Genomic DNA, 27,394 nt, shown 5'->3' with positions numbered 1-27,394 from the left:
AAAGATTCAAGACTAAATTTTCCTAATTTCCCTCCAAAAAATACGAATAATAGCCATAAAAAGGACGGACGTGTGATGGAAAGCTATAATTTATAACTTTTTCTCCCTGCCCGGTAGAATTAAATTGACAGTAATTAATTGCCATTGCGTAGGATATTTAATTACTTCATGGAACTCGACGAAACACTCTGGCTCTTCTCTCCTGAAGTATATACCTACGACGCAAATATTCCAGGTAAAAAAAGGACACTTTCATGGGTATTCATCTTTTGGAAAAGCGCGAGAATGTGCGGAAAAGAGCCAAAAAAAAATCAGGCTTCACGCATTTAATCTTCACACCGAGATAGCGCTGAGGCGCTTCAACTGACACTTAATATATTCTTCTTATCTCAAGAAAAGGGTGTCCGAAAATAATCTTCGTCTTCTTGTTCTCGTGAAAAAAAAAATTGTTTTTTATTTATTTTTGCCTTTTGTATTTTTCTTTGACTGAAATCTTTTATTTTTTAATATATTTTCTTCCATATAAATTTTCTCGTCTGTTTTGTTCTGCCGCGGGCAACGAATTCAAAGAAAATACACGATACATATAGAATCTTTTCCTTTGCCGTAAATTAAGTGTTAAAAGGATTACCAAGACCGAATAAAAAAGGAGCAAATAGCGTGAAAGAGGATGAATAAACATTTTTTAACAAGAGAAAATGGTTGTTGACTCTTTAAAAACATGTATAAAAACAGGTCTGCATCTCGGGAAAATATTAGCTTAGTGCGAGAAAATGATTTTCTTAGTTTGTTATGCCTTTTTTCTCCCCATCAGATATGTGAAGAATAAATATTAATGTACGAAAATCCTGTTTTTTCTATGCGGTTGCCAGATATGGGAACTCATAAATTTTTTATCAACGCATTTAAGGCGGAAAAGTGTAGTAACATTTTTGTATAGCCAAAGGTTGGATAGTTCCTACAAACTCGCAAACGCTGAAATATTCCAATTCTGCGAATAAAGTGAAAGTGAATTAACCACTTTACGATCAAAGGACGTAATATTGCGTCCAAATGCCATTGGGATGAATTCAAACAAGTTCGCTCTGTTCCCCCCCCCCCTTTCTCTCTCCTGATCATCCAAAAGCTTTGTCAACATTACATCTTTTTTTTTACTTTTTGGTTTTTTGTGTACCCTGATAGTGATTTTTTCCTCACACGTGATGCATCTTTCTTATAAAAGAACAGATAGAGTTAGGTGAAAAAAAATCTAACTTCGTACCTACATTCTTATCACCTTATCTTTTATTCTGTCTTACTCTTTTATTTGTGGGTGGTTTTTTTTTTTTTTTGTCTTCCCTTTGTCTAACGTGTGGGTAGGTTAGGACAAGGTTACTATATTTATTGCTGATTTGTCAAATAGAGATCATCCGAATTTCTTGCCAAAAGCGAAGCCGTTAATGAAGTGGAACCTCATTCCTTCACATCGATCCATAATAATATGTCTAATATATGTCAATTATAATTTACTTATCAACTGTTGAAAGATCGCAACAGGTAAACATGGCAAGAATGTTTTTATGACGTGAGTTTATGTGTGTTGTGCGTCTTTTAAATCATTTTTCAGACCAAACCGGGTTTATCGCCAAAAAGTTGGCGTAACGAAACTACTTTAAACGCCGATATATCTCCAGAATTACACATAATATGTGAACGTTTTTGGTGTCTTTTGATAGATATCATTAACACAAATTCACCGATATATTAATAATGCTCGTACGTCTCTTGGTCATCGCACAGGTGCGCGATAGACTTCTGTAATGGAATTGTTTTAGGCAACACTTCAAAAAATAGGAAACATACATATAATGAAAATATCAGAAAATAGATTTCGTTGAAACAAACATAGCAGTTGGTGTTGATACTTCTCCTGGTTTGTGTTCCAGAAGCACACTACCCTCCCATAACAAAATTGTTTTGCACTATATCTCGGGATGTATATACAAGATGGAGATGAATTTCAATTGAGACAAATCCTGCGTAATATACTATTTATATGAAGTCTTCTTCAGTTTCATTTGGCAGACGAAACAAATTGTATTGCAGTATGAAAAGGTTTAAACACATGTATTCGAGTTGAAAATTGCCGATGACAGACTCAACCTATTTTTTTTCTTTTCAATTAGAAATTAATCGAATGATAAATTCAATCAATAATTAGCGAAATTTCAGATCAATACGTTTTTACACTTGGAGCCTCATAAATCCGTAAACAGTTTGCAAATTCATAAAAATTGAAGGAATTCTTAAAATTTGAATGAGGTTTATGCAACATTTATTCTTACGTAGATTCGTAACTCAAAGAAGTTAAAACTCATTTCAAAACTCAAAGTTAAAACTTTTGTTGATAGAAGAGGAAGCACGATAGAAAATTACTTAATTCTGGTCCTGCACCTTTCTTACATCCTCCCTAGTTCCGAAACGTTCGTAAAGCTTCAGCCGGTGATTCGCGGCTGAGGTAAATCCCCTTCACTAATATTACTTTATCCACCAATAATCCATCGTAATGAAAACACATTACTTTTCTATATGAAATGGATTTTTTACCTTATTTTCAATTTTCTTCATATTATTATTATTATCACCCAGTAAATCTACTTACTCACAGTGAATAAAAGTGAAATATTCTCACCGTTTTTCATGTTATCAGCTGCACACAAAAAAAAAATTTCTAGCTAGAGGATATTTTAGAAAAATAGTGAGCGATACACACCGATAAGCTATGCAAAACTTGAGAGAGATTTCTTGATGCACCTCGAAGTCATATTGTAAGGACATGCTGACAACAAAATGCTCCTGGAAATAAGAAAAATAACAACTCGGGGGGTAGGAAAACGGTATGATAAGGATTGTTTAAAGTTTTACGTGACACACAAGACGGAAAACATGTTCTTTATCCCTGCTATATAAAATTTGATTTTGTATAATGTCTGCACGTGATTTATCATATAAAAATTCGGATCTAAAAAGAGCTGTTCAATTTGAGCTCGACTTGAAATTTCTTTCTAAAGAACGTGCATAATAATAAGACTATAGGGCAAAGGGTGATCAACTTTTACGAGAGTGCGATCCACTTCGTTGCTTTGAAAACGCGTCGCCACTTAATAAAGGGATCTGTAACAGCGCTGTAAGTTACTTATGTGACATGTGAATGCGTCGCGGAGTCCTCGAGTGGTCTAAAACTGTGATGGGGTTAATTAAGTGGTCTGGATCTGTGTCACGGACCACGTAAATGATCTAGAACTGTGTCGCGTTCAAATTAAGTAATCTGGAACTGTACGTAACGTAAAACTGCACTGAGGGCCAATTAAGCGGTCTGGAACTGTGTCACAGGTTATTTAATTTGTATTATTTGTATTTAAGTGATCTCGAACTGTAAGTAATCTAACTGTACCACTTAGTAAATTTTTACAAAATTAGGATTGAGAGGCCACATCATATGATTCGGACGGCCACAATTGGCCCGTGGGCAGTGGGTTGAGCACGTATGATATCAAGGTTATATTCAATATACAGGGTGTGCATAAATGAATATCTCAACTTTGCAGGGCTTTTGAAAGAAAACTAAACAAAGTACAAACTTGTTGTTCATTGGAAACCAAAAATAACAGTTGCAAGTTTAATTTGACACAGTTATAAGTGTTCAATGTGAGCCCTTTTAGGATATCGACGGGGTACGATAACTCATCCCACTCTTTTCAGCATGTCTGGTGTGACAGTTTGAAAGGCAGCGGATATGCGTGTCTTAAGTTTGTCAACGTCATTTGGTAGTGGTGGAACAAACACCTGAGGTTTGATGTAGCCCCAGAGAAAAAATCGCGCGGAGTGATGGCAGGGCGGCGAGGAGGCCATTGCTGAAAAGCAAGGTCCTGGGGTGCTCAGTGACCAATCCACCGGTGTGGCAATTTGTCATTTAAAGACCCACGAACAGCTAAGCGCCAATGGGGTGGTGCACCATCCTGCTGTACAATGAAATCACCTGATTCTTCTTCTAACAGTGGCGAGAAATGAATCACATACGTTAAACTCACAGCGTTCAGTCTGACGGCTTCGTGACACCATCTATCCCAATCTTCATGAACTTTCAACTGTTATTTTTGAGATTTCCGATGAACAACAAGAGTTTGTACTTTGTTTAGTTTTCTTTCATTAGCCCTGCAAAGTTACACAGTATATTCAATGGATACACAGTATATTCATTTATGTACACCCTGTATTATCTATCTCGTTACAAGTATTAGAAGAGCCGTATTTCCAAATAATGGCTAAACATATTCTATAACATATTCTTTACTCATCCTTAATTTAGTTTACGGAAGTTTTACATTTTAACTCTTGAAAAGCGCTTAAGCGCAATTTTCCCTTATTCATTGTCTTTAACCTGAAAATGTTCCTAACCATAAGTTCAAGCTTATGATAATGAAAGACATATTTTCCTGACAAATTAATATCAGTCTATAGCTACATGCAGGGTGTCTTAACAATTTTGGAATAAACGTTCAAGGGAAGGTCGATATTATCTAAAGCAATGGCTCTCAACCAGGGGTTCTCGGCAGGGCCACCTTAAGAGCATAATAGGCCGCCCGAGGAAACTGATTTTTCTGAGGCTGCTATCTGGCTAAAAACGCATTACTCTGGAAAATTTTAACCAGATTTCATTTTCACGTGGCCCCCTTCTGTATTTGAATCCCATGCGTTAAGATGGAACTGGTCTTCGGAGAGATTTTTTCGAAAATTCAATCGTATATAGGGGTGCCGTGAATAAGATTATACCAGCTCATACCCCCTTCATCACAGTTCTGTCAATTGAATGCCAAATCCTAGATTGTAGTCTTTATTGAGATACTTTAAGATATACATACACGTTAATTGCATTTTTAATGGGGTTGCTGTATTTTTGAAACATATGACATCCATATTTTTATGGGCATCTTTTTATCAGCCACCTCGTTGGGCATTTTGCCTGTTGTGGCGTTGTATTTGTATTTGTATTATTTTGTGCTGAATGTTGTCTGGTACGAGTTTCGTGGCGTGCATCATATTGGTACAAAGGGTCCGTAGAGAACTTGATATGGTTAAGAAAACCTGTAAAAAGAAATGAAATGGCGTTTTTGTATTACCCATACCTGCAAACTTCACCTCTTGCCGATAGTCAGCGCTGTTCGTCAGTTCACTAGAGCGGAAGTCTCTGGTTTTCTTCACTTGCCCGTTAGGTCCCAGTACGGAGACGATGCATCGGTATACGAATACGGAACTCACAGACAATTTATCAAGAGTATGGAATGTCTGGGGACAATGGACGAGTCACTCAACGAATTTATTTGCGTCCGTGCATCAGCATTTAGAAGTAACAGGTTCTCCATTTCTAATAATTAGGTAAGTGCACAATCAATGTTTTCCCACTAATGACTGCGTTGTGTCATTTCAGCATCTTGTGCCTCTGCTACCACTTACCCGAGCGAGGGCGGCTTGAGTTTAGCTGTCGCCCGGGTGGAAAGCCTCGTGTGTTACACCCTGAAGACGGCCCTGGCGGGAGGCTTGCAGGACTAATTGATTTTTCTGAAGCCACTACCTGGCTATAAATGAATTACTCTCGAAAATTTAATCCCTAGAAGCATAAAAGGTGATTTTTCTGTGTCTCACACATCATGCAGCAAAGCCCCCCCCCCCCGCAGGCTTGGATCTTCGGCGTTCCCGAAGACTAGATTTATCACGGGCCAGTAAAAAACTTGGTAATAGTGAATCGTGCGGAGGAACAAATATATTGATCAAAATTGTCCCTGGACTCTCAGGCTGAAACCCTGTCGGTCCTACCCTTGTAGTTGGCGATTGTTATCGAGAAGTTTCTTTGAAAGGCGTTTCTGGTGCTCCACGGACTGTACAATTGAGTGGCTGAATTCATTCCTTTGCGTTGATTTGATCATTCTGGAAGAACTACTGGGGTGACGGGGGACGGGGGGAGGGGGACGGGAAGGACCCCGAAATTCACACTTGTCCTTTGTGACACTATGTTTTGTACATCCTGTGTTTGGTATCACGGTTCTAGGCTCTGTGTCTGTTCCCCAAGTTTTCTCAACTTCTCCGTCTTCAAAGTATGGCTCAAAAGCATGATGCCATTTTAATATTAACAATATTTTAAATTTTTTCGTGTCTCACTTTATCGGCAACGGTATAAGTCCTGGTTGCAAAGTCCTGGTGTCTTACTAAATCTAACCTGCTGCTCGTTACCACCTGCCATCCGGGTGAAACACAAGCCCTGCACCTTCGCTTAAGTCACCCCCTGTTTCCAAGACAATTCGGTTATGCAAACCAATTTCATATCCATGAAATTCTTATTCCTCAGAATTCTGCAATCTTTTTTATCCCCGCGAACCGATGAAAATAGTAGAAAAAATTCCGAAATAATCTCTGACACCTGTTTAACTAGCAATTTACATTTTTCGAGAAATATTTTATCACTAATAACATGACCAGGTATTGCCTTGCAATATTTCATTTTCCATGACAAAAACATATGGATATCACACACGAAGATTCTCACGTGAGGAAAAATGAGAACTGGTTCAGAATTGTATATTCGGAATAGAAAAGAGGAAAACAAAAATAGTAGAGACTTCTCGGACGAGCCTCTCATATTCGATTTGCAAAAGATGCAAGATATAGAAGAAAAAAAAAAAAAAATATATATATATATATATATATATATATATATATATATCGCGCAGCGAGAAAAAATCAAATTGCTTAAATCGCAACGATTCTGGTCACGTCCGTTCAAACTTCGTTCTAACAATCACCCTGAATTCCGTAAATGCACTCAAATGAGATCTCCCGTGACAGGGCAGGTTCGAATCACAATTGAATTCCGAATACAGAGAGAAAAGAAATTGCATCGAATGTAAAATACCTAGATAAACCTGACACATGGAAAAAAATGTAAGTTACGTGTCTAAAAGAAACAGGTCGCCAAAAAATTAGGTTATGGAATGTATTTTCATTTTATAACCGACACGTTTCCCATGTTCATGTAATTGATACGTGTAAAAAAAGCCACGATAAAAAAATAATAATAACAATAATTGTTTTAATTGTTTTTATTCTTTAGTTTAATGACATTGAAAATTTAACAAGATTGGTGTGATGATAGAAATCTGAAATTCAATTCTCACTTAGAATTCTAGAAATAATTATGTAGATGAATTAGTGTTAATCGGTGATCGTTTTGATTCGCAAAACAATCATCATATCGATCTCGAAAATATATCTTGAATTGCTCTTCACAGATATTTTTACCATCACACCCCATTGCTAGACAAATTGATAAACAGCAAATGTACACTTTCTTTATAAGTTTTCGTGCTATAAAAATATTTAGCGTTCATCAGCCACAGATAAATTTATGTTTCTTAGATTATTGTTTTTGCATTCTTTTATACTGAATATTATTGTGTGAAGAGTCTGGTTATAGCAGGGGATTTGTGACATTCATTTTCATGGAATGGGAAATCCGTGGTCTTTATCCTGTTGGCACAAGGGAACTTGGGAACAAAAGAACTCCCTATTATAAATGTTGCATTTCTCCCTTATCATTGATGGGGATTGATTGATTAAATCACCAATGACCTTATAACAGGGGTCTTCAACATTTTTAAAGTCACCAGCACTGTTCTCGTTTAACATCAGAAAAACAGAAGCAATTTGGTGAATCTAACATTTGTCCGACTCAAATTAACTTCAAAATGAGAGCTTATCGGGCCGTTTGGGATGTGGTCTTCTGTTAAACTTTAACATTTCACGCGCAGCTATAGCGGCATCTTCTCTGAAGATTGCGTCACAAGTGCGAGTGAAACGATGGAAGTTAATAGAAGACTACTTGACCTGACACGCACTTCGTAGTTATTTCTTTGTGAGATTCGGACGAATCGTTGCATGCCGGAACGCGTCATGTATGCCGTAACGTATTTATGTCGTTGGAGTTGGACTTGTTTCGTGTTCTTGCTGTTGCTGTGTCCCCTTTCTTAAAGTAAAAATGTTAAATGCTTGAATTTTTATGTTATGTAAGTATCATGTTGAAGGTGTGCTGCTGTCTGCTGAGAAAACTTTGAAAGAAAAATTGAGAAAACCGCAGAAAACCAATTCCAGACCTTTGAAGACCGGACACATCCCGCTTCCCATCTTGGAGAGATATCGATGCGTTCCCGAAAGATGGGTGTATAATTCCAGCCGACCACCACTGTGCTGCCAACGGAGTTTGAACCTAGATCCTCACGATGCCCACACGACCTCACAGGAGCCAACAGAAGACTACCGCCAAACACCTCTCTAGCCTCTTATTTTTCGTTGGAATGCGGCCTGAAATGCCTATATACGCTAACGCATCAAATTAGAGTTCGATGCCAATGGTTCATGTTCATAACAACTCGCGAATACCAAATCAGACGAAGAAACCGAGCACTACATATCGGTTGTCGAGCACCGCGTTAAGTTGATATAAAAAGGTTATTCTAATTTTCTCCGATATCCTACAACTTCGTTATCCGAGTCTTTAGATTTGATATTCGCAAACAATCTTCGTATGATTTGGAATGATGCGAAATTTTCCGTTTGAATATTTCACGAAGTTTCCATGAATATTCCTTGGAACGAACGTGGATGAGCTCTGATTACTTATGATGAGGAAATATTAAATTAAAATTGAAGGCTTTTCTCTATTCAGCGCGTTTTGATGAATATATTAAACTAGTCTGAATAGACATGTTGCAGCAAATCTGTATATCTGGAATCATTGTTGATCGTCGGATTCGAATGCAGCTACGCGATATGGAATGATCTTCCCGAATATCCGCCGGATTCCACAGGCGTTGCGGTAATAATATTTTCCAGAATACTCGCGCACTCTTCGGTGAAACATCAACACAGAATAATAATAGTGTTTGTCTTCGGCTAACAGAAAACAAATATTTCTCGGGCAGCTCTCGGATTTCACGCCCGGAAGTTTTGCCGCCTAAATTAGCAGCAGCGCGAAAGGCCCTTCTGCATGCATTATTAATCATTTTCGCTCCGAAACTCGGCTTGGAACAGATAATTTGGTTCGTAGAAAACCCCGCATCAGCGTGAAAACGTATAAGATGAAAGAGGCGTGGAAAAAAGCCTTTTTTGATTCCAAAACATCTTTATCTTTCTCTCGTCTAAAAAGATAAAGCATGTTTTTGAACGAAGGATATTGATTTCCGAGGATCCTTTCATTTTTGTGTTTACTTTTTGATTTATGCATTTTACAACGTTTTATTCGGTGTAACCTGTTTGAGTTTTTCCTGCTACTTTATCGTTGCCAAACTCACGTATAGGATATCCTTTGATCAGAAACTTATGAAAGACAACTTTGAGCTTAACTTTCTTATGTAAGCTTACTGGAAAGCTCTGACGAGCGTTCTTTTATTTTCTCCAATTAGGTTTCGTATACGATAGGTGACTGAAAGTTTTGAGATGTGAAAATTGTAACGATACTCCTGGCTTAATAAGTTTTGTGTATCTATCCAGTGTGATAGCGTAACAGTAATTTCTTCGTTAAAGGGAAGCTTTGTCTGTGATGCCGTGCTCGTACTTTTCTTTCTATATCAACGGAGCTTTCACGAGAAAAATCAAGGATTTCAATCTAGTTTGTCGAAATTGCAGTGCCTTTTGCATCATTCTCAGAACACAACCTTCTCTTTTCCATACTGAACAAGTATTCTTGGATCATTTTCTGAATGTAATTTTAGACAATCCGGATGGTGCAAGAATCAAGCGAGCTTCCTCCCCAAGCTGTGTTTCCCGGAAACAAAGTACTTCGCAAAATGAAAGAGGAGCACCAAATGACTTGTAAACAAAATAAATAAAGCGGCAGCAATGAATGACTTGTTCGAGTGGTGCCACAATCGTTGACGTACCAGCAAGTACGGACTGATATAAACTTATGATGGATAAATTTGACAATCAGCTCAAGTTTCTTATGCAAGCTTAATAATAAGCTCTAAAGAGTGTTCCCGAATTGTTTAGGGTCCATATATGTAGATGACTGAAAGCTTCGGTATGCGAAAATACTGGTGATATTCCTGTTAACTCAAAATTAACGAATTTCGTTCATCTATGTTTTGTGAGATGGTATTAATATACGGTCTTTTCTTTATTAAAGAGTTGCTCGCATGTTTTTAAAACCAATGGGGATTTCACGAGAATATTTTCGAGATACGGTGATCTATGTTTGTTGACATCGACAGTCTAATTTGTTGAAATTGTTGTGCATTGAGGCATTTGCAGTCTACATTCTCAGATTCTTTTCGATAATAAACAAGTATTTCTAGTTTATTTTCCTGTCATTTTCCAGCTGTCATTTTAGCCGTGAAAGATAAAAGAACCAATCAAGTCTCATTTTGCAGTTACAACCTCCTCCTACAAACGGTACAAATGTAATTTCATCGTTACACTTCACTCACTTAACTTGTGAAATATAGATGGCAGCACTGAAAAATCAGACACAACAATAAATACGCACTCGGACTGTTAGGTACACACTCTCACACTTCTAAAACAACTTACTAGGTAGTAAATTGCCCATAGATGACGATAGGCCTGAGTTATGCTCAGCCCTCCAAAACACCCTTTCTTCAAAAGTGCATGTGGGGCACGGAATTATTTGCCAACAAAAAATAAATAAATAAAAGAAACTGTTGAATAGCATGTTCAAGTGATGACACACTCATTGACTATTATCGAATGAATGATGGTAGAGAATATTTGAAGATAGCCAGGTACGGCTATAGTATGAACTTCTACGCAGACACATGCAGTGTTTCCTGTCCTACACTCACGAGAAAGTATTAAAAAAAACACCGGATTGTAAAGAGTATATTGTGTATTCGCTGCAAGGGTTATAGACCTAGGGGGTTTTTAGTGCTTTAATTCTTGGTTTACACCAATGAAAATCAGTATTTAACACAGCAAAGAATTTTCAAGAAAATAATCTGGAACTTCTATTCATTTAGATGTAGCGAAAGACGTCCTCTCTACTGGTTAATAAAATATTACACGGGAAACTGGCTTTATGAAGAGATATTGATCTCTGCCCTCACAGGAACTTGAAACCTAGTCTCTCGATTGCCAAACGAGTGCTCTACCACTAAGCTATGAAAGCAGATAGAATATTCCTTCGTTGGAGCGTGTATATATATATATATATATGTGTGTGTGTGTGTTGAATGGCTCCGTGTGATGAACGGTGGCAGCATTCCGCTAATAGTTCTCAAATGACATCAAGGGCACCAGATGGTGACATAGATATAGACGTACGACAGACCGGGATTCGAGTTCCCGTGGAGATACAAATGAATTTTCCTTTCCTAAACATCAGTATGCCTACATACAGACAGCTTTTCTCATATACAGGTTCATTCTGAATTCATGGGACAAACTTTCAGAGATGATATAAGACACCGGAACAAGCATTTTTGTTCATAGAATGTGGGATTGAATCGCAATAGCAAACGCGGTAGAGGGTTTTTTTGGAGACCACACAACAGCACTTCATCAAAGACAAATATCATATTTTTCCGATGAATTTGCCGCGAGTTCGTTTTTCATTAATACAAGGTCAATACATAATGGTTATGCCGCGCGAATCAATGACCAAGCGGTGTAATGACTTGTGGTAGAATTTGCGTTAACCAGATTGCAACATGAGAAGGCCAACCACATTAAAACTCCCTGCATCCTCGAATGGTTGATTGCACTTATTGCAGAAAATCCTTCAGATAAATATGATATTTGCTTTCTGGGAATTGCTGTTGTGCATTCTCTAAAAGCACCCTCTACCGCCTTTGCTAATGTGATTAGACCACACATTCAGTGACTAAAATTGCTTGCTTGGGAGTCTTATATCACCTCATAAAGTTTGTTCCATGAATTTAAAATCACCCGGTATTGTGTCAACAAGTGAAGAGAACGTCTTTCTTTACATACAGGTGTCGGCATCTGGTGGCCTTGATGTCATGTGCGCGCTATTAGTGAAATGTTGCCACCATTCAGTATATACATATACAGGGTGTTCTGTAAATGGACAGACAAACTCAGAGAGTTGTTGGTGGACATCAAGAAGAACAAAAATTTAAATAGAACATGTTGTCGCAAGCCATGTTGAGAGGGTGGAAATCGCATGCAGCCAGACGAAAGGTGGATGTCAGTTGATCGCTGAATGCGTTAGTAGGTTCGCTCACCATATCTGACGTAAGCAACATCGCGAAACGCATGCGAAGGATCATGCACTGCGGACGACGTAAATTAGCGCTATTGCTGTAGTAAGCACGTGTAGTAGTTAGTTATCTGTTTCATTGAGTATCGTGAATTGAATTATTTAATACTTTTATTAGATAACTTGCCATGATACCCGGCGCTGCCCGGGTTTCCTTCATTGAGGCTTTTTGGATCACGTGATATCTTATCTTTCTTTGAGGGACATACAAACCGTGTCCAAGCTAACCAATATGGCGACTTCCAGCGTCACTCATGAAAGAAAGAAATCTAGATTTAAAGAAATCCCCTCCTCCCTTTGAACTTCAAGTTATCCATCTGCCAGTTTCAGCTTCCAAAAATGCTTAATTAAGTTGTGGAATTTCTTTGATGTACTTTATGGGCCCATAATTAGTTTCAAAACAACCTAAACTATATGAATTTATGCAGTTGAATATTAAAAGACAATACAGACACATTAATTTTCATGCTCGGGAAGATATAAATAAAAAGTTAAAGTCAATGTTATTTCATGTATATCCAACTCAAAAGTAGGTTCGGCCAATTACTTCATATTTAATCTCCTGGGCTTCGTATATCTCTAAGCGAACTCAGTATATATTTCAAAAATCGAGAATTCAATACAATTTTTAAAATGATTGATGTGACAGAAAACCCCACCGAATTTCCGCATTTCTACAGTACAATCGGCAATTTTAACACTGATTTCTATGAGGATCACCCTTTTCCTGACCCTCAAAGCGATGCTGATGATGATTATGACGCCTATTCAAAAAGCTTCATTACTGGAAGTATTGAAAATGTGGCAAACCATTATAAAGGCATAAACTATTATATATATATGCCAGTACATTCTGGCAGCGTTGAAGAAGTGACAAACCATTGTAACGGCATATACACGTCTGAAACGCATTGCTAGGAAACCACGTTAACGAAAGTGAACGTTCGGAAAGGCCCAAAACCATTGTTGCCAGACAGTTTTCTGCCCATTTGGGGCATTTGCCCTGCTCTGACGAAATTTTAAAGTAACCTATCGTTCAAGTCGGGTCCCATTTGGTATATATGCGAAATTTGGGGACATCGATCTAAAATTGTAGTATGGAGAACATGCACACGCATAGACGTACAGAAAATCAATTATATATATATCACTTTCATATTTTTGTTCAACAATAATTCATTGCTTTATTCAAGCAGAATTCGTTATTTTTATTCCAGAATTTATTTAGAAGATGAAAATTGTAATAATTTTATATAATTTATTATAGGATTCGATAATGTCCTTAATATCGTTGCGATTCGATACCAATAAGCAATTGCTCAGATGTTTTCACTGTTTTTGGTAATATTTATACGGTTTTCATCAATAGATTCGGCAATATAATGTACATTTTACTGATGTGTCATAATGAATCACACAGCATGTCCAAACAAATTTATTCATTAGCTTCATCAAAGTAGAAGAGGAAAAAAAATCGAATTTCTATATTCCGATCCATTTTACGCTTCACTTAAAACGAAGCCATAACGCTCTGTCTCTCTCATTTACTTGTTAGGTAAATGACCGATTTTTACACAGAAATACATTAGAGACTGGCTGAGAAGACGAAACGGGGGTTGGGAAGAGCTTAACTTGGTTCGATAACTATATTTCTCTTTTAAATTACGATAATTTAAACTTCTTCCCATCGTTCTTGTCACCATCTTTAAGAGTTTTTGTTGTTTCTTTTCTTATTTTCCACTGATAGGAGGGGCCATTAGTTGCGCGTTGGTGCAATCTCCTGTTTTTTCTATTTTTTGGTTTGTTTTTTTTCGTTTTTCTTCTTCTTCAATTCAGTAACACTCCAGGATTGGGAATTGTGTACTAAGAAAAACGTGGGGTCCATTACCCCTGATATTTCAGGCATCCTTTCCCCCCTCCGACTGACTATATGTTAGAAGGAGAGTTTATTGCTGCTTTCATCAAACTATAAGCGATGATTATGTTTTCATCGTTTTTCAAAAACCGTAATCAATACTCGGCACTTTCCAGTATCGACAAAATTCCTACCGTCCATTGGAAGCAGTTTTAAAACTGTTACGTCATCAATCAGCGCTTGCCGAATTATCGGTAAGATGTCAAACACGCATTGCGAGTTAAGCTTCGATTGATGACCCGTGCGGGGTATGTTATTACATCGCTCGGAACCCCCCGTTCACTCATATGCATCGATATATTCGCCTTTTAAAATCATGGATATCGGAAACGGTACACGAAAACCAGAGATGATATTCGGATGTTAACTTATCACGTGAGAACACACACACACGGTACTACCCCAGGTGGATCAAACATTGTATCAATCTACTCTCAAAGTTCATGGGCCCACGGAATGACCACTTCTTCACGTAACGCTACCGTGAGTTTCCACTCGCCCATCAGGTCCCGAATAACATGTTTCGGATTTCGGCACGACATTGTATTCTCCCCCGCGAAATATATCACTCCACAATTTCGTGTTCTATTGCCTCTAAGCGAGCTGGTCAATCAAACGTGCAGCATCCCGTACTATGTAACATAATCTGGATAGCAATCGGGAATTGGGACGGAGGCAAGCCTCAACTGGGATTATCTACATATCACTAATTGAGCTATAATGAAGCTTCTGAATGCGTATACTGCCTCTGTATAACAGCTCTCGTACTCGGTATACTGCGTACATCGGCAATAAGATCACTCTATAGAACTTATGATCACATAGAGTTCGAGATTCAATACTATGAATTATAAACATTGATGCACATGTTACTAGTCAGTAGGAAAACGATGTGATACGATGCGATTAATGAAGGCTATATATGGGGAATGTATTCAGTAACGTGCTCATTAATTTTCAAAGCAACACCTTCAACACGACGAATAAATTCCAAAAAGGCTACAACTCAAAATTCTATGTTACAACATGTTGATTGAGTGCTCAGAGAAATTGAAATTATGATAGAATTATGGGGTTTATAAGCGCCTTCTGTGCATTTCTAGCAGTGCACAAACCTCCTACGCATACCATGGAAAAAAAGCAATCTCCCTTACACATTTTTAGATCCACTCAAGCTCTCCACGCAAGTGCAAGTCTAAAAGTTTAAACGACTCTAACGCATTGTCAGTACGTATAAGCAAGGCATTACTTATAAACTTCGTATATAAACTTCAAAATATGAAAAACAGCCGCACCAGTATAACATGAAACAAGCGTAACTCAGACAACATAAATACTTTCGGACCAAGCGTATACTCACAATATACCGGCGTATACGAATTCCTTAGAAATTCCGCAGATGCGAATTTACAAGGTGCACACATACGGTTAACTAGTAGCAGTATGCATGTTTGTATGTAGACCTCACATGCATATCTTCAAAAACGCACTTCTCCACTTTAGGAGACAAACAAACCTCCTACGCATAACAAGTTAACAAGTTATTTACGCTTATCTTTTGGGCACAAAAATTTCGTATACATTTCTGGAAGTGCGAAAACCTTCTGCTTATCAATTTATAGCTCTGCGTGCGCCTCCTACACTTGTCAAGGATCACACTCCTGCTACTCATACTTAGGATGAGGACCTTCCACGTAAGCCTCACCCCCCCCCCCCGCCCAACTCAATTTCAAGGAGCACTCGCATATCTGAAGCGATTCCAGTATTCACGAGCGCCTCAAACGAATATATGGCGGTATGCAAGCCTCCTATGCATACGTTCGGTTCAAAGCAATGATGACACGCATGCCGTCAACTGGTACCGACTCCGGCTAGTTATGAGTCAGCCCTTAACCAACACCATCTATACCAGAAGACCTCCGCGCGAAGCTCCTGACGTCACTGAAGAAGGTTAACTCCCCTATACGGCCTGCTATATCCAATAGCTGTAGGTGAGATGACCTTTTTCAGTGACGTCACGAGCTTCCCGCGACGCCTTCTGCTATAGATGACGTTGCCTTGACCCTACGAATAACCTCAGTCCAACCTGAAAATCCGGGTTTTTTAGTAGCTCAAATGAGTGGCGCAGCACTATGGATGGAGAACTGGCTTCAGAGTACAAACTTATCGCATACATGATTTACAAGGAGCATGGATTCAAGCTGCCGCAGGGATCGAACTATGGCTTTTGCTATCACGATGCCCACACCACACGCCCACTCGGCGCTTGTTTCAAACACTACGACACCAAGAATAATAATGAAAATCGGGCAAATACATATGACGTCACGCACCTACGCTAATTGCCGGAAGGATCTAATTTCACAGACGCGTACAAAATGGAACCGGAGGAAAAAACAACACATTAATTATTTTAATGACATTAATTTTCTCTCTAGCCATTGAAGTAATTTTTAAAATCAATGAAACTCTTTTGTATGTATAAACACTAAAATAAGAAAAAGAAACAAACACTAGAATGTAATTTACTCGCGAAACAGACTGAGTTTAAATTTAATCTTTTTCCCCTTGCGACAAACATCGAGTTAATTTTGTCCTTTTTCTAAGAGGTAATAATAAATCTCTAATTAATTTTTCCCCCCCCTTATCCGAATACTAGGAATTTTATCCTTTTTCGAAACTGAATGATAATTATTTATTTATCATTTCTAGACAAAAAAAAGCACCACCATTTCAAGTTTCAATTGTGAAAACACTTGAAAATTAATTAATTATCTGGGATGAATATTGTCGATGGTAGTATTTATTAGTTTACTTACTCATGTAGTTGCACGTGTCATAAAGTTGACAATGGATGCTCCAATTATTAAAGTGTTCACTTAATTTTTGTTTTATTATTATTATTCACTTTTTTTTATTGTCTCTTTTTATTTTAAAGTTATTATTGGAAGAAAATTGGTTTTATTTCAAGTTCTTTAATTTTTCTTTATTTTTCCGTTATTTTTCTTACGTATTATTCGTTATCTTAATTTTTTTAAGATTTGAATTTTGATTTGTTCTCACTTGAATAAAACAAAATAACGATTTCTTCTTTTTTTGATTCCAATTTTAATTTTTTTTGCTCTGCCATTTATGGGTTGCTCGATTATTTGATGAGTTTGGATAATTTTTCAATTTTTTGACCGAAAGCCTTTTGTTGTGGATATATTCGATACACGCGAAACATTTGTGGTTCTAAAGGAAATTTAAAATTTTACGTGTGTCATGAATACGAATTTGTTACGGATGTGTTCAATAGTTGACGGTTGTGTATGTATGGATATGACCTATGACTGAGCTCATGGAAAGTCACGAATATGAAAAATGCACAGGGAAAATTGGGAAAAGAAAAATGGTTAAGGAATGTCGGAGAAATTAAAAATTCTCAGGGAAATGAAAAATGTTCAGAGAAATGAAAAATGTTCAGAGAAAGGAAAAATGTTCAGGGAAATTTAGAAAAATGGTCAAGAAAATTCAAGGATCGTGGTCAAGAAAATTCATCGAATATGGTCAAGAAAATCCAGGGATTGTGGTCAAGATAATTCAGGGAAAATGGTTAAGGAAACACAGGGAAAATGTGAACTATGTGACAAGAGTCAGGGAAATATGCAAATATCTGATGTGGAAGTCAGCGGAACCATTTCCGTTCTTGTCTCTTAATTAAATAGAATGACGTTTACAAGAATTTGAAACTATTACGAACACGGTGATTCAACAACAAAAGCTATGCTGAAATGTTCAATCTCCTCCATGAAAATTTGTAGCTATTTCCCATAATTTTCCTCATACCTTAATTTCCATCGAGTCATATCTGAAATTGCATAATTTTGTGATGCACAGTTAAGAAGGCCGTAGACATCTCTCAGAACAAACTCTATAATGTACACCTATTACATATTACCATATTCAACACCGGGGAGAGGGGGGAGATTGATGTCCGAGATTATAGTGTATTTTTGTATTAAAGTACGAAAAAAGAAACCCTTAGAAATAAACACAAAAACAAGTAGACCCCCCTCCCCCCAAAGTGTACACTACAGTGCATTACATTCACATTGGTGACGTAATAATAGCTATAACAACCTTGTGTATTTGTTGCTCAACCAATGCAAAAAAAAATTGAAATTTTTTAGGTGAAGTTACGACAGATGAAACGACACACGTAGCATCGTCAACTGACGAAAAAGAAGAATTCAAGAATAACGACACAGGATTCATATCTCCAGCTGTAGGTGTTCTTGTCGGTGTTGTTGTCGCTCTAGTGGTCATGGCTGTCATTATCGTCCTGGTTATGAGGTTTCAAGGATCTCCACCACCGAGAAGTAAGAAAAGCATCTTTCACCAATTGTACAAGACATCATTATATTTATGCTTGTTAGTTTTGTAGAGATTTTCAATAATTTCAGTAAGTAAATATCGTTACATTTCATGATTAATTGGATAAAAGACTGTTTCAAGATACCATGCCATTCGAAATAAGATTAAATTTATTTCATAATATCATTTTATTTAGTTAGTTGTTCATATAACATTTGTAACCTTATCATCTTTCTTTTTCTTTCAGAAACATTCATTGAGGAAGAAATGCTGAAGTAAGTTGGCGTTATTTGTTCAAAAAATAATATTTTGTTCCCATGAGAGGACCAGATTCTGAATTGTTTTAGAATGTATTCAAATGTATTATAAAATTAACTACGAATATTTCAGGTTAAATAAGCTACTCGAAAAAAGTTCTGGAGGTACAAGTTGAATTGATTTGTTATGTTTGATCTAATGGGAATTGTTCGAGTGATTTATTAAAGAAGGATGAATTGATACTGATGGTGTGGACAAAACAATTATTCCATTCTCTCTCAGACAGGTCTCGACCTCGTTGAGAACAAAGCAGATTCTGCATACGAATTTATTTTTTGCTCAGCCCACTACAATTCAGATAAGTCGCCCACAATGGCATTTCAACAAAACTGTGTAACATCATGACAAAGCTGACCAGCATTGTGAGGGCAGCTGCCCCCACAGGTTCGTTTGACTCGTAGTAATTCGTTCAAAGAATTAGACAACACGAACAGATTAAAGTAAAATAAGATAAAATATATTCATTTTGATTATGTCATATTCAGTATGGTGATATTTTTACAGAATCATTCTTATTATTGTTTTTTTTTATCGAAGTCCATGACCTTTCACTTCAATCCCGAATGTGTATTCTTCCTCTTTCCAGCTCTTTTCCTCCTCCCTTTGGGTCTCTACTTTTGTTTTCCTTTGTTGCTCCGCTTCTGTTTCTTGTCTCTGTCGTATCGGTGGGAGGTCATCGGAATGGAGGGGTTGTAACGTCACAAGCATGTTCCAAGCATGTCACACAAAGGCAGATCTGGACTTGGTGTTGTAGAATAGGACTGCAGCTATAGGATTGGTGTTCATATCTATAGGTGGTGTTGAAGATCCTCGCAGTATCACTTTCTGGTCATAACATTCTGCACGACGTTCTCAACATGACAGTATGCACTCTCAAAGAAAAAATTCTGGGCTGCTCAGTCATGAAAGCTTTGTGCAATTTATGCGTCTAGTATGTCATCGTTGAAATTCAATCGGACTTCTTCTGCTCGGATGGTTACCTGCTTTCTCCTCAAGAAGTTAGGACCCTGTCTGAATGCCTATAATTAATTCAAACGAAAAAATGCATTGTAGCGTTCCTTTGTTTCAATTCTGCCTCACGGGAACGTGTTTCAGTTGATTGACCTGCCGCGTTGATGCTGTATAATGAGATGCAAGGCATTAGCAAATTAGTGCTGAGCACTCAGTCAAAAAAGCTGTTAAGCGCAATACTTCGAAATAAACGTCACACACTAAAAACATGATGTTGTACCCGTGGTTCTTTTTTTTTCAAATTCTGCCGCGTTCCATGTGCATCAGTCTTTCATGACGTTGCAGTTTGTATTCGTATGCTCTTCGGAAAAATTACAAGCATGAGACGCTTTTAGGTAACGTTTTATATCGACAAATTCCACAAATGATCATAATTTTTTCGTATGTGATTGTATCATTAATCAAGATCTTACAGACTTTGTGTGCTTTTATATGCACAAATAGCTGCCCATTCGTACAATAGCAAAGTCAATTTCAGAATTTAGAAAGTGTTATTCAAGAAAAGGGAATGAATAGATAATGACTTTTGTAACCTCAGCAATACTGGACATAAATCGTGTTTGGTAATACACCAGCAGTCGATTCGAATTCTTTGTTCTGTAAAATAACTTATGACTTCAAGAGTAAAGCTTTCTCAAACTTTTACACTCACCTCTAGTTGCTCATTAAAGGTCCCCAAGCAGTGTCAGCTCTCTATCTTCTGATTAATGAGGGCGAAACGAATACTTAGCCCACAAGTGATGTTTAATGATAGCTTCAAACAGAGTACATCTTCGAATATCTCTCATGTCTGAACGTTAAATTAGGATGATAATTATTGCGTGTGTAGTTGCATGATAATTTCATCCACCACCGACTCTCACTTACAAGATGATACATATACAGTGTATTTGGTAAAGACAACAGGAAAGAATATTCACCAAACCGGAAAAGTGGTTTTAAGGGGGTTGATGCACGTTGGTACAGGTAGAACAAAAACTTGAACACAGACGCAGCAAATTTCATAGTATTTAAGAATTTAAAAATTGGAAAATGTGTTTTTTGGAAAATTTGCGTGCACCAACCCCTCAATGCTAACATACAGAATTCAGATGGTTATATTGCTCGATGTAATTAATATATAATACGTAATTATTTGTAGATATCCATCACCGATCAAGAAAGAACCAACTGACAGCCTTGTAGACGAGAAGAGCCCGGATATTATTCCTCTTCCGAATGATATTGAAGGTATCAACATACAGCCGAATATATTTTTCTTTAATTTCTTTTATGACTCAAAAATGATTTTACTTTTTCACTAATTTCATTAAAATTAAAAAAAAAATTCTTATATATATATTGTCACGAAAACTGTAGGGTTGCAAAAAAATTATCTGTCTTGACACTATCACTGCTCTAATTTTTTTGGTCGATTTCCACGAAATCCTTTATTTGGTTATGAAAAATATGCGATCGGAAAAATTAAAATTATTAAAAAATGATTTCGTTTTCTTAATTCTTTCAATCAGTTTATTCTACATCTGTGGTAGTGGAAATGTGCCCACCTTCACCAAAGATGGCAAAGCAACCGGCGGAAGTCTACTACACCGTCGAGAGTCAGACTTGCGTTTAAATATCAGATGATCCAGAAACCACGAGCGATGCAGAATTTTTGTGGCCGATAGCTGACAACAGCAAAATTAAAGAAAAATTCGCAGAAACGGAAGATTTCGAAATTTTTCCTGAAAACTGATTTCCGCACGTGAAGCGGGAGCATAACTGACTGGAATTTTCTCGATCTTGGGCGCACGATCCTTTAGGATACAGTCGAGTACGTATATTATTGCATATCTTTTACTACAAGATATACAGAAGACTGGATGTTGTGAAGATATTTATTATTTGAGATGTTAATTTTTTAAGGAAGGAAAAAACTCAGTCGAGGGACCCGGGTTCGACTCCCGGTAGAGGCAGAGATGAGTTTTTTCCTTCCTTAAAAAATTAGCATCTCAAATAATAAATATCTTCACAACATCCAGTCTTCTGTATATCTTGTATTAACAAGTGGAGAGCGACATTCATGTCATATATCTTTTACTGTTGTTTCTAACAAAATAAATTACACGTTTCTATATTTATTATAGAGGGTATCCCATCAATTCGTAAATAATTTGAAAACGCATAAAAATTAAAGGAATTGGTATATTTGAATGTGGTTTGAGAAAAATTTAATCTCAAACAAGTTTTTTGTTGTTGTTGTTTTTAGAGGAAAAAATGTACTTCACATTTTTGTCACTAATGGGCGCTGCACTCGAAAAAGTCCTATAAAATGCAGCTTTACGATTAACAGCTCATTTCTGAATTTTTCTGTAGTGCATTATATGCATATCTATAAAATTGATTTTTCTGTCTGTCTGTGCATGTGTGTGTGTGTGTGTGTGTTCTCTAAACAAATCAACAATTTTGGATCTATCGTCGCCAAATTTTGCATACATAGTCAAATCCCGTTTTAACGAATACCGTTATGGCGAAAATAAGTTTACGTAGGAGAAATGCAAATACCTCGAATTCCTTTATAACGAAAATTCGTTGTAACAAAGGGATTCCTCCGGTCTCTTGGAGTTCGTTATAACGTAATTCAACAGCATGAATTCGAATGTAACCAAATGAGACCCGATTTGAGCGATAGGCTACTTAAAAAGTTTGTCAGAGATGGGCAAATGCCCGAAATGGGCGAAAAACTGTCGGACAGCAATGGCTCCTGGGCCTCAACATTCACTTTCGGGATGTTTACTTTGGTTACTGTGGTTCCCTATCGTGTAATAGTTCATATGCTTTTATTTAATGGTTTTTCATTTTTTCAATCCTCCCAGTAATTGAAGAAAACCCGGACAGTACTGGGTATTATAGTTAGTTTAATTATATTATCTGTTGGATAGAGATACATCTCAAAAAATTGAGGATTTGCAACTTGTTTCAGGTTCAACAGGTTTTATTATCCCCCTTTCTATACGTAAGTGGGTCTGGTAAAGTATAATAGGCCATTCCAAAACGGGAAAAAATAGAGAAAGGGACAGATACAGGCAGGATAATGCAGGATATTTCCGAGACATCTTTACAATGCTGTTTGTACAGCTGAATACAAAGGAAATCCATAGCACAGAGAGCCCATCTGAGTGATATATGAATTCCAAATGGGTCTTATGCTTTTCAATTTCCTTTTTTTCCCCCATCGCATTTATGTGAAGTACATCTCCACATTTTCTCATATTTTTCGGTAATTTTATATTTTATCGCAACTACAGAAAAAAAATTCATGTATTCATTTTCTGGGAATGTACTATGCTATTTTTTGCATTATATTCCGAGCTTCCTGCATTTATGAGTGTATTTTTCTCTTGTGTTCAATTCTTCTACTTTTATATTTTTTTTATTGATATGTCGATGCTTTATCCGGTGTATTTGAAAGATCCGGCATTTTGAAACACGATAATGTCTAGTATGGCATATATTTCCGGTTTTATTCTCACAGACAAGTCGAAATGTTTATAGCAGATTAGGGATAAAATAGTGTATAATATGAGCTTTGTGTTTTTGTCAAGTATTTACTGGGTGACCATGAACGCTTTGGGTCAAAAAAGGCTCAAGAAGATAACTACATGTTCGGAAAAGCCATATTTGCCTTGGAAGTTTATGCTTCATTCCATTTATAATGCCAGCAAAATCTGTTGCCGTGATCCTACACGCCACGAATTTTAACCCTTAAATGCGTAGCTTAACATGCGTGCAAAGGGTCCTTTGAAATTCCATTATTGTTGCCAGTTTGAAGATACAAATTCAGAATCAACTTTGCACATAAGTTGAGGTCATATTCTTTCTATTTTACATTTTTAATTTGCTGGTAGATGTCCCAATCAACGACAACAACTCTTTGCAGCGTATGTGTGGTAGTGATTTCGCTAATTTTTTAAAAACTTTTATCGATCACTGATTTTGAATGACATTGCCATGATTGCATTAGAAATTGCATTGACATTGCATTAGAAAATAACTTTCTTGGTTTTCGTTTTCTGCAGCTTTGAATTTGAGTATTTACACCATTTGTACGCACAAAAATACAATTTAATGGATGGTATTCACAATATTATGACGCCTACATTCAATGATGAATGATTAGACCGAGCATTCGAAATTTATGTATTTAGTTTTCAATCATATTCAACAGTTATTTATTCAAATATAAATTTTGATTCTAGTTCAGGATAGTGAACCTTTCCATCCAATAACAAATTATTTCATTAAAATTGTCTTAATCCCAAAATTACACGTGTTGAAAAATATTCAAATCAGCGCTAATAAACTGTGACTTTTCTTTGATATTTTTTACAATATTTTAATTCCCATATAATGTAATTTATTTGTAAAAAAAATTATATACTCGAACACCGATACTTCCCAATATAGAAATAACTTAGGTTTGGAGATGTACAAACTTAGATACGGATTTAATAAAATATTCCACTCTTATAACGCAAAGGGCGAAAATATGAAATGTGTACCCATTTTTTTGAAAAAAAATATTTTTTTTTTCACTTTTTTCAGTCTTGTGAAGAAATATCCGCAGGACAAATCGTTTTTCATCTTATTTTCTTTTTCTTATTTCACCACTGTACACGCAAAAACGGAATATCAAGGCATAAGGAGAGAAAATTTGAATAAATGTTCCATATTTCTGAGGAAACCGATGCGAAATTTTGATTCCTCGAGACATTTTTCTTGGGAATAACCCTCATCAATTTTTATATGGAAATACGTGTATATATATCTATACATTCAAGAATTCGTAACTCTCTCACACCTTTGCTCGTGTAGAATTCTGTATCGAATCTTATGAATAATATGTTAACGCATTTGGGACAATTTGTCGTCCGTTCAGGTGTCAAAGAAAAGGAATTGGAAACTTGTCTTTTATTATTATTATATTTTTCCACTTCAGCTGTGATGGTACGAAGCTACATGGTGATGAAAACATCTGCGTTGAAATTTCTCGGATTTCTTGATACTATTCGATTTTCAAAGGATTTTCATCTTGAATTTAAAAATATACATTTATCATTCGAAATAGAAATTTCAATTTTGAAGCGTCCAGTTCCTCCGGATTAGAGATTTCTGTCGAGAAATGTCTGAATTTATGTTCCCTTTACCATGTCATAGAGAAAAAATACATTATTCTTAAAAAAAAAATAGACACATATTTCAAGGAATTCTTTTTTTAAAAGTCAATCTCAGTCTTGATTTTTTTTTCATCGAGTGTAAAAACTCAAAATTTTATATATTAATCACATAAAAGTATTTTATCACTTATATATGTGATTGTCTACGCGCGAAATCGGCCGATTCGCGTATTCGTTGTAAATTGGTCAAGTCTTGATTGGCAGCCAGATCGCGAATGGTCGGAGATCCCTAGCCAAAATCCGATAACAAAAGACATGATTATCCGGGATCATCGCCGCGTTGGCGTATTTTTTTGTGTGATAATGATGTCACTAGTTATGCCAACTCATCAAACCGCAATCACGATGCAGTAATTTTTTTTTAATTTTGACAGAATAACTAGCTACTGTATTTGTCTGTATATTATTACAAGACTTTCATAGATTTTCTCTCGAATTTCTCTTTTTCTTTTCTCGTCACATAGACATAATCCAATACACCTATTATGTATAGCCACGTTTCACACGTTGGCGATGGAAAAAAAATGGATTTTTTGCTTCCCGGATCGTCTTACATCAGCACATCGAACTTTGTTCAGAGATCTCCGGCCACGTCGAAAATTGGCCGGTCAAAGCACAAATCATTTCTGAAAGTCCGTCTTTGGTCAAAACTCTCGGCCAATTTGTAAAGTGGCACTTTGGAAGTTACATATATACAGTCAGAAAAATTTTCTGAATAATTAATAAATTCAATTTGTGATATCAATTGCTTTTGAAAGTTAATAATCTTATCTGTAAGCTTGTTTGGCAAATTTTATTCCGAAAAAATGATGTTTTAGAATATATTTACTATTTGTATATTAATAAGAATAATAATGCTTATGTATATACGGTATTAATACGGCGTTATTCAATATGGCAGCGTTAATCAAACTTTCTGAACTAAAGAACTAGTAAATTGTCTTGAACACACCTGTTCGGTGTACTACTTAATTATAGTTGCATGGCTCTAATTTCTTCTTTAAACCATCGTTAGTATCGCTGTATACTGTACAACTGAATAATTTTCATTTAGTTATATTAATTAAATTATCATTAAATTAAATCTTAATCAAGTTGCAATTCAATTAAATCTTAATCAAGTTGCAATTCAATTAAATCTTAATCAAGTTGCAATTCAATTAAATCTTAATCAAGTTGCAATTCAATTAAATTTTAATTCAATTACCATTAAATTAAATTAAATTATCGTTAAATTAATTTTTTTTAAGTTTTGCGGATATATAACTTGCCCTATAGGTTCAGAAATTATCAACAATGAATAGATTCTAAATTCTATTATAATTTCATCAACATTTCTGATGCTACAACATCAGAAATGCTGATGAAATTAGAATACAGAATATAAGAATGTACTGTTAGTAGAGATTTTTCCAATATACGTATATTTCACTCCTTTTAGTTACATTGTACAGGGTGATTCAAAGAAAAAAAGATTGAGAGCAAACCTTCAAGAGAAGCTGCATACCGAAACAATTTTATTTTTCTCAGAATGCATTGTAAAAATCAAATTTGAAGTGTCTACAACAGAGATTTTCAACCTGTGGGGTGCGCCCCCCTGGGGGGGGGGCGCTAGCATATCGAAAGAAATATGTATTATTTAAAAAAAATGATTATTTTACTCTGAAAGGAAATCAAAACAAAATGCATTATAAGATAATAAAAAATAAAATTCGCATTTACACTGATATAATACACTTCAAATAGGACTTTATCAGTACTGCACAATGTATTTAATAATTAGAATACCAATATAAATTAAAAACAAGTTCAATTATTTTTAGTGACTCCCTTGTGCTTGTCTTGAAGAGCAAAGTTTTTCGAAGGAAGGTTCAATATTAGAAATGGACACTCTGAGTTCTTTTTCTATATTTAGTTGAGATCTATATTTTGTCTTCAAAGCAGCCACTGCAGAAAATCCGGTTTCGCAAAGGTAGGATGTTGAAAATGGTAATAGTATACGAAATGCTCTTTCTTTCAGTGCAGAAAACTCATCATCCACCCCTGCCAAAAAATTCAAAGAGTGATTTATTACTAAATTGTCTTTTTATTTCGCCACTTGCCGTGAAGTCTATGAAGATTTCTTCTTCAGCAGTTGAGAGACCATGGGGAGTATTTCGAAATGGATCCCTAACCCACTCGTAACTTGCTACCAAGTTGTCGTCAGCAAGAAAATACTTTTTGAAATTCTTTGCCAGCATGGATAAATGATTT

General features: G+C 36.3%; 2 protein-coding genes across 3 annotated transcripts in view; one reads left to right on the top strand and one right to left on the bottom strand.

The window, feature by feature from the left end:
- LOC149064476 (protein turtle-like) overlaps nucleotides 1–27,394 on the top strand; it is a 283,557-nt gene that overhangs the window by 252,346 nt on the left and 3,817 nt on the right. For both annotated transcript variants that reach the window (XM_089255170.1, XM_089255171.1), the window contains exons 9-12: nucleotides 18,413–18,601; nucleotides 18,844–18,871; nucleotides 21,067–21,155; nucleotides 21,437–21,738. In XM_089255170.1, the coding sequence (XP_089111296.1) occupies nucleotides 18,413–18,601; nucleotides 18,844–18,871; nucleotides 21,067–21,155; nucleotides 21,437–21,540 (410 nt within the window). In that variant the 3' untranslated portion in view covers nucleotides 21,541–21,738. The remainder of the gene's footprint in view (nucleotides 1–18,412; nucleotides 18,602–18,843; nucleotides 18,872–21,066; nucleotides 21,156–21,436; nucleotides 21,739–27,394) is intronic.
- The window catches only part of LOC149064475 (uncharacterized), an 82,704-nt gene continuing 82,270 nt past the window's right edge, over nucleotides 26,961–27,394 (bottom strand). Inside the window, exon 5 of the mRNA XM_089255328.1 lies at nucleotides 26,961–27,184. Within this exon, the coding sequence (XP_089111454.1) occupies nucleotides 26,961–27,184 (224 nt within the window). The remainder of the gene's footprint in view (nucleotides 27,185–27,394) is intronic.

This window comes from Pholcus phalangioides, unplaced genomic scaffold (assembly GCF_987345545.1).
Source record: "Pholcus phalangioides strain wild (caught in Gottingen) unplaced genomic scaffold, Ppha-v1.0 ptg000042l_1, whole genome shotgun sequence".
Classification (NCBI taxonomy): Eukaryota; Metazoa; Arthropoda; class Arachnida; order Araneae; family Pholcidae; genus Pholcus; species Pholcus phalangioides.
Note: the sequence above shows the minus strand (reverse complement) of the source record. Positions and strands in the feature narration are given on the sequence as shown.